The 8,382-nt window shown below is 39.3% G+C and overlaps 2 protein-coding genes and 1 long non-coding RNA gene across 3 annotated transcripts in view; 1 reads left to right on the forward strand and 2 right to left on the reverse strand.

The window, feature by feature from the left end:
* Positions 1-518, reverse strand: part of LOC103398612 (phosphoinositide-3-kinase-interacting protein 1) — a 7,310-nt gene extending 6,792 nt beyond the window's left edge. Inside the window, exons 1-2 of the mRNA XM_025053699.1 lie at positions 266-518; positions 1-108 (exon numbers count right to left, since the gene is read on the reverse strand). The exon at positions 1-108 is cut by the window's left edge and continues 17 nt beyond it. Of these exons, the coding sequence (XP_024909467.1) occupies positions 1-108; positions 266-371 (214 nt within the window). The 5' untranslated portion in view covers positions 372-518. The remainder of the gene's footprint in view (positions 109-265) is intronic.
* A 58-nt stretch (positions 519-576) lies between these two features.
* LOC112486556 (uncharacterized) lies at positions 577-2,675 on the forward strand. The gene is made up of 3 exons (XR_003049028.1): positions 577-645; positions 1,940-2,015; positions 2,116-2,675. It is a non-coding gene; the product is annotated as an uncharacterized LOC112486556 (long non-coding RNA).
* A 37-nt stretch (positions 2,676-2,712) lies between these two features.
* The window catches only part of LOC103398613 (thyroid adenoma-associated protein homolog), a 14,800-nt gene continuing 9,130 nt past the window's right edge, over positions 2,713-8,382 (reverse strand). Inside the window, exons 24-31 of the mRNA XM_025053698.1 lie at positions 7,782-8,018; positions 7,475-7,679; positions 6,462-6,650; positions 5,902-6,161; positions 5,649-5,807; positions 5,294-5,560; positions 4,278-4,480; positions 2,713-4,181 (exon numbers count right to left, since the gene is read on the reverse strand). Of these exons, the coding sequence (XP_024909466.1) occupies positions 3,931-4,181; positions 4,278-4,480; positions 5,294-5,560; positions 5,649-5,807; positions 5,902-6,161; positions 6,462-6,650; positions 7,475-7,679; positions 7,782-8,018 (1,771 nt within the window). The 3' untranslated portion in view covers positions 2,713-3,930. The remainder of the gene's footprint in view (positions 4,182-4,277; positions 4,481-5,293; positions 5,561-5,648; positions 5,808-5,901; positions 6,162-6,461; positions 6,651-7,474; positions 7,680-7,781; positions 8,019-8,382) is intronic.

Here is an 8,382-nt window from a genome sequence, read left to right on the forward strand (position 1 = left end):
GGGAAACATTATAGTCTCTGGTGGTGCTGGTCCAGACCAGACAGGTCAGACCCGAGGAGGAGCTCTGTTCTTCTCCTCTGTACTCCACACCACTGGATATAATACAGTCTGAAATAAGAGGAGCAACACATGGATTTGGTGGTGAAGGAGGAGCGAAGAAAAAACGTATCTCTGGTTTTCAGTTTGAGTTTTTAAATAAATATTTGTAAAAAATAAAAATTAACAAAATACAAATGAATGGAAAACTTTAAATTGTTTTTCTCACCTTGCTCGTTTCCACTACTGCTTTCCACCATGGCCACAGCACACAGGAAAACAACGTGCAGAGACAGAAACATTGTGCAGAGCTGTGAAGCTGTCACCCACGACATGCTGCTCGATGATGGGAATAAAAATGTCAAAGATTGATGGTATAATCTGAACGAAAGGAGATGTTTTCAGTGGTTAAAGAGCCTGTGCTGAGAGTAAATCAGACACACTGCTCTCTCCCTGCAGTCGCAGCCCTTTGTTTTTGTCAGAGGAGCGCAGTTTTCTTGATAAACAGCCTCCTGTGGGAGGAGGGGGAGGACAAGCGGAAGGAGGAGGAGGAGCTGCGAAAAGCTGTGTAGAACGGAACCTCAAGGTCCTTAAGACAAGAGCAGAATGGTGACGTTTTATTAAAAAATATTAAATCTGTTTCTCAACATGTCCTTCGTTTAGGTCTAAACATTTATGCAAGCGCTGTTTCCATCAGAACATTCCTTCTTTGTGGAATTCTGAAGGATATCTTTCTCACCACACCTGCGTCTGAAATAGGTTCTTTAAAATGTTTTGTTTTGAAAAAAGAAACCAGATAGAGCTAGGCCAGAACCTGTTGCGAAGCTTCTGAGATTTTGACACGTTTTCATTTACTTATGTTCAAATGTTCATTTTGGCTGTGATTTCAAAAAATGTTTCCCTTTTTTAGGGTTTGAAAAAAACTGATCAAAGCTGTCACCCACGACATGCTGCTCGATGATGGGAATAAAAATGTCAAAGATTGATGGTATAATCTGAACGAAAGGAGATGCTTTCAGTGGTTAAAGAGCCTGTGCTGAGAGTAAATCAGACACACTGCTCTCTCCCTGCAGTCGCAGCCCTTTGTTTTTGAAACCCGATAGATCAAATAAACTAAAAAAATGTTGCGTTGTTAAAATCAGATACATTTTGAAATTGAAAAAATATACTTTATAATAATACTATAACATGTCTTTGAACCCTTTACTTATATACTATATTATATTATAATATATTGTATTATATAATTATAAGTTTGACTTACAGTATACTCATAAAATCATGTTCCAGACATTTCTTGATGTTTTATAGTTTAAAAACTAGTTTGCCCTTTAAATGGTAGACACTCAAACAGTGTAAGTCGTGTTTGGCAGTTATGGTGGTCAAGTGTTTGAGTCCAAGTCACCAAAGAAACTTTGAGATGAGTCACAAATAAATCCCTGAGGTTAATGATAGAGTCTGAAACACAGAAGGAAAGTGAAAATGGTCGCTTCCCAGAGTTTAAATGACAAGAAAAGCCTCTGCTGGAGCCTATCCTACGTCTCAACAGGTGAGGGCGATGTACACCCTAGACAGTTCACCTGACAGTTTCAGATTCCTGTTTTTATGGAAATCTTATGACTGGTTTCAACATGACAACTGAGGATCAGCCTGATCATGCCTGATCATCATCCCCCACATTAGGGCCAGAGGTCAAGACCTCGTTTAGTCTAGTGTTTATAACAGAAAAGGTCACAAAGAAGCCAAAACATGTCCACACACATACAGTACATGCACACACACAGACACACACACGAGCCGAGTAGCCATGGTTGTGACAAACACCTCAGAACAGACAGCAGTAAAAGTCACACACTGTGTTATTCTGATCAGTTATTTTCCAACTTGTTTTTTCCCTTTTTAGTAACACAGCCAAACTAATGACTGAGCTACAGAGGGAGAAAATGACTCTTTTTCTTTCATCTCCAATACCACACAAAGTGAGTCATTCATTTCTACTCACAAAGCTGATCGAGAACGACATGAGTCGTGTCTGGCTGACTTCAGGCATCTGTCTAACACTGTCCTCCTGTTTCTCAGGCTTCTTCTGGTCCCTGCGAGACCAGTTTTCTGCTGTGCGTGGTCAGCGTTGGACTGGACAGACACTGACAAAGACATCTGCTCACAGCATTTGTTTGAATCTAGCTGTGAAGTCACTCTTCAAACAGATGCTCAACCAGTTTTCAGTCAATTACCAGAGCAAACACAACACCTCTGTTGCATCTCTCTATTGAACAACAGCTCATTCAGCATTTCCCAGCATGCACTGGGTTAAAGCACAAATGAATGGCTTAAAACGAACTATTAGAACTATTTGGGCAAGTGACTCTGGGTTAAAAATAAAATTCCAATCCAAAATAGAAACAAGTGGTAACAATATTGAACAGCACGTGATTTGGTGTAGAACTGTTACCTTTGGTTAGTTTTTTAAGTTTACTAATTTGTTCAATATTATACCCTTTTATTTTTAAAGTAAAACTGCAACTGCACATTTTTCATCATAATTCAAAGTGTATTCTGTAGTTAATTTATCTTTTAAACAACTCTAATAGTTTAAACAAAAATGTACTTTGAAATGTATTTGAATTATTCAAAAGTGTGCCTGCAATTAAATGGTTTCCTTCCACTGGAGTGTGAGCTCGATAATAAGGATTTTATTTTTCATATAATGTACATGTAGATCATCTGAACAGGAAGAATGAAATAAGTGTTTGTTGCCTTGCATACAGAACTGGTTTTTTTGCGTTGTGTTAAACCTTGTCAAGATAGGATTCATTTCAGAGATAAAACAAAACAAAAAAAATATATACACTTGCATTTATAAATGTTATCAACTACAGGTGAGCCACAAGCCTGTATACAAACACTGACGTAAGACATCTTTATTGAGTGGTCTGTTGTAGAGCAACTACCAGCTCTTAGTCAGATCCAGTCAATCATCATCAGCCCCCATGTGGTTAGAAAATGGATACTTATCCATGCAGAAGTCCTCTAATGGAACATTAACCCGTACACAGTATTCCCCTGCTGGGCACAAGACAGCAAGGACTGCAGATGCTGTTACATTACATCACTGCATCTGCCTTGAGTGCCAGCCCTGCTGCAGGCAAACAACTCAGTATTCTCAATGTTGATGTCATGGCATATACTGTATGTAGAGATGGTTTATATGATGTCAGAGACCATATTATCCAGAATATTTTTGAATAGACATCTTGGGGGGCGGACACTAAATTTAAATGAAAAAATTTTTTTTGTCTAATTTATAATTTGATATTTATTGTTTATATATATACTAGATATATATTTATTTTATTACAAAACACAGACAAAGTCATCTTTAGTCTTTATTAGTTGGGACCACACAATATTTTCTCTTTGATTCTCACAATTTTGGAATCCAGTTGCTAAGTTTTTAAGGGGAAAAAAATTGAATTTTGAACCTGGATGTGAATGACACAAGTGCTAATCATCTATTTGCCCAACAGTCTAGAGGTTAGACTGTGAACTGGATTTACACTGTACTGCTGCACACTTAGTATTTAGGTAAGCAATTTAATCCAGTCGACAGTTCAGAATTAGTGAAATAGTTACTATATCAAAATCTAAAATAGCACAAAGGTTAGTGCATTTATACAACATTCTGTCTGTACATGGCTCTGCAATGGACCCAAGAACTGTACAGAGTTGGGCCCACCCTTACTCAATGACTGACCCTGGGACTGGCTCCAGGACACAGGATAGGGCAGCAATAAGTGCCTTTCTCATTGTAAACATTGAATTTGCCCGAGTACGGGTGACATCAGGTCTATTTTTTTATTTTTGTCCGGGAGACTTTGCTCACAGAATGTCCCTTCAATCACATGGCAGCACCTCTGCCAGAGCAGCTGTGATAACAGTGGGAAAGTAGACACCGTTTTGACTGAGCCGAAATAAAACTTCCTGTAAACTCTTGTGTAAGGAAGAAGGATCGCAGAAGCTCTGTGCATTGTTGGAGTTTTTTAAAAGTCTAAGCAGAAAGGCAGCCTTGCTGAACAGTCCACACAGGGTGCTGTGGAATCTGGGCTCCAACAGGAGAGACAGCCAGGTGTTGGTGAAGGATTCAGCTAAAGAGAGATTTAAAAAACAGTTATATAGAAATGAATGTTCCAGTCCAAAACTTACATTCCAGTTTTTATCTTGACAGCTGTGATTCGTGGTACCTGGCAGTAAGTTCTTGCACAACTCAAGGCAGTCACACACGTGAGCAGCACTTTGCTCTACCCACATGCTCAAACTCTGAGCCAAAGCCGAGGACTGGGGGTGTTTTTCAGTCATCTGCAGCAGGTAGGGCAGCACCTGTGCTGACATCACAGACGGCTCTGCAAACACATTGGCCTCATCCTGTTCATACAGAGTGGAGAATCTGGAAGGGAGAGGTTGAGTAAACAACTCAGACAATGTGGCCCGTTGTTGGAGCGAGCAGATGGAGAAAGACGTTTACTATCAAGCCTGATTCAAATCAGACTTAAAATACTATAAAAACAGGTTTGATTTTTTTTTCATTGGTGTGAATATGTTATTGAATATGAAGTTACAGGATTAATTACATTGGTTCTGTTTTCTTATCTGGTAAAACACAAAAGTGTGTTGTATATGAAAGGTTCTATTAGGACAAGTGGTTCCTAAACTTTTTCTGAACAGTACCACCGTCTGCTCACATTGACATATCATTATAGCTATTGCCTCAAAACTCCACTGATCTTTATCTAAAACAATTTCATTCACACCAAACTGCTATTCTGCTTGATAAGAAAAAAATGACATAACAAATAAGTGCTATTACCCCACTGCAGGTCAAATAATGAAAACATAATTTAAATTAATTTGCTGTCGCCCTCCTGCAATAGCTCTGCACCCTTGAGGGAGGTCTGCAACTCACTTTGGGAACCCCTGTCTTAGAGTGTGTAGTATTATTACACTGAGATAAATAAACCTTGTTGCCTCTGGTTATAGCCTCATTTAGCTTTGATTATCTCATACATTGTATAAATATTTCTTTCTTAAGTTTCACAAATGATTTAAATTTTTATTTAGATTCATGTAAAGTTGTTTTACTCTGACTCGGAAAACCATGACAGACACAAATTACTGTTATTTTAGAGGAATATCTTACTTTAAAACATCCTGGTACACAAATGTAGCAAACTACACATATTTAAAGTACTGTATAACGTACCCTGTCTCTGTGGCATCTCTGATAATTGATTTGATGTCAGACTGAGGCAGGTGACTCAGCAGCACCTCTAGTGTTTCAGGAAGATCAGAGAATTCTTCCAGGAGCAGGTCCAGCAGAGACGGCACAGCCTGGTTGACCTGCATGTGGTACGCGCTGACCCGACCTTCCCGAGCTCTGACATGCTGCAGCATGGAGGTAAAACCTGCAGCTTTAGCCCTCACCTGCTGGTTCTGGTCCTGCAGCAGGTAAAGGCCTGTGTTGATCAACCTAGACAGAATAAGATTGGAATTTTTACCTTCTGTTCCACCAACCCATGCAAAGACAGACAACATTGACTATTGATTTTCTGTAATACCTGATCATAATAGAGGGCAGAGTTCTGTATTGGCTCATTAGTGGAACTCCAGCCACACATAGAGCATCAGCACTGGCCAACCTGAGCACTTCAGGAGCATCTGGGCTCCGGTAGCACTCCAAGATGTTGCACCAGAGCAGCGTCATGGATTCTTTTACACTAATTTCAACAAACATGCAAAGAAAGTCAGAGAGACAGGAACATGTGCTGCAGTTTTATACAAAAAAATATGCAAAGAGATTGTTTTTCAAACCTTGACTCTAAACCCTTGGAAAGCAGCAGACTGGCAGCACACAGAACATGGGACAGAAACTCTGGTCCAGATCCCACTTCCTCCAGGTCCCTGAGTAACAGATCCAGACACTCAGACAGCACTGGCTCCTGCAGTGCAGCAGTCTGAGCAGGTTGCTGTATGGATGTAGAATCACCTTCATCCATCACCAAAGCCAAAGCTGTGAGGAAAGTCCTGCGGTACACGATGCTGTGGCTCAACATAGTCTCCCTCAGGTTCAGCTGAGATGAAAACAATTTTAAAACCCGATCTTAGAGAGTTGACTTTTATTTTAAAAGTTTTGAAATAATCATTTTAATTCATTTGTTTCTACACATTTTAATACTCTGATTGTACTATGGTTGTGTTGTATTGCTGTAACCAGGTTTTGTTTTTGGATTTAAACACATTCACTTTTACAGGACAACAGTTGACACAGTCGTTTTAAAGGAAAGGACCCAATAACAATAGAAATGCCTGATAACACTGAACCTTAGACTCAGGTCTGAGGGACGTGGTTTTCTTTGATAGTGCGGTCTCACCTGCAACACACTCATGATGACTTCTTTTAAGGTGCTCGGCTGCGATCTCTGCCCGTCAACTAACCACATGACCAGGGAGAGTTTTAGATCAGAGCTCCCTGCAGAGAAGCTGTCCCACACTTGGTGTGCCCACTGTGGATCTGCACACAGGAAGCTAATGGCCCGTTGATGGAAGGATGACAAACCGACCTATGAAGGTGACAGAAAAAAACAAAATGAAATATTAATACATATGCACTGAAAACAAGCTGAGGTTTTAACCTTTCAGCAGTTACAAAGAGAGACCGTGTAAAGTACTTAATGTCCTCAGAGATGATAAAAACATTTAGCTGCATACACTGATAGAGGCTACACTGACTTAGTCTTGAATGGAATGTGCTGTATCTTGGAATGATCTGGTCCTTAGCTCAGCCAGAACTGTGCTCACAACCTCTGGGTTTGACAGACAACAATGACTTACTTTTCAACTTAATGTTGGTGAATTGTTAGCTGTTTAACAGCTAACAATAGCTAGTTTCAATATACAGCCCGCAAAAATGTACACAGTAAGGTTCGAGAGTAAGTCGTCATCAGCAGAAAAGGTTGAGGTTAGCTGCCAAGGTGCTGTTCTTTTTTATAATCCATGATATAAATGATATGATATGATATGATAAATAAAAATAAATATAGCTTGTAAATTAAAACAACTATAACAAATTCCCCTTGACTTGTTGAAAAAACATTCTTAAACTACTCTATTCTATTGTACTCTATTCTATATCTTATCAGGCCATGCAGTTGTTATACAACTGAAAGAATGTGGAACTGATTCCAGACTGAGCAGTTTATACAGTATGTCCCAACCTGGAAGCCTGTGATTAGGTAGATGGCAAAACCGGTTGTGTACAATGATGAGTCTAAGTACAAGACTTTAAATGTCCTTGGTGAAGTTTATGTGAGAATACTCTACTATAATAACTTGTTTTATTTACAATAAAATACATTATTATTGTCCTTTTATGTCTGTTGTTTACCTGTAGTCCCTCTTGAGGTGTATGTAGGTCATGCATTAATGTGTCACAGATATAGGACAGGTACGTTTCAGAGCAGAGGCCTCTTAATGACTCTGCCACTTCAAGGTAGACTGCTCTCACTAGGGGACAGCGCTGAGCCTCGGTCAATAGCCACAGCGACTCCTCCACCTTAGTCACCACATCAGTCAGTGAGGATGATGAGGCACTGTGCAAAAAACACAGCGGGAGTTGACTGATGTGTCAGATTCAGATGAGTAACAGAAATAAACAGTAGAGTGGGAGATGGTTGAACATTTTACATAATTACCTGTCAGTGCTTAGAGTTCTCTCCACAAAGGCTCTGATCTGCATCAGCTGCCCATGGAGCTGGTTGTGACGACAGCGCTCCTGTTGCCTGGGCAGCTGAGCAGTCAGTTTGATGAGAATGTTCCTGTATTCCGTGGGTGGAGTCATGGCAACCAAGGCCTTACAGACCATCACTCTCACACAGTAAATGGGACTGGTAGACAGTTGGACTAAAGGAGGCAAGAAGTCTGACAATGTCCTGGAAAGAATCAGACGTTTCATCAACACAACTGAACACGGAAATGACATTTTCCTTACAAAATGTGCTGAAGTGCTATTCTATTTTAGTCTATCAATTTTTAACATTGAGCATATTATTGAAGATACTAATTATTCAGAATTTCCCGTATTAACCTCTTCAGTATTAGAAATTATTTCAATGAAAGTTTATCTTGTTATTGATATAATATTTAAATAAATATTTTTTAAAAAAGAAGAGAAACTCCCCAAAATATATCAATTGACATTCTTCCTCATCCTGCTTCTTCATTTATATCACACCATTCATTTTTTGTATTTATATGTATTTATATGTATTTATATTATTATATTATGTATTTTGT

The sequence above is a fragment of the Cynoglossus semilaevis genome, unplaced genomic scaffold, assembly GCF_000523025.1.
Source record: "Cynoglossus semilaevis isolate Cse_v1.0 unplaced genomic scaffold, Cse_v1.0 scaffold342, whole genome shotgun sequence".
Lineage (NCBI taxonomy): Eukaryota > Metazoa > Chordata > Actinopteri > Pleuronectiformes > Cynoglossidae > Cynoglossus > Cynoglossus semilaevis.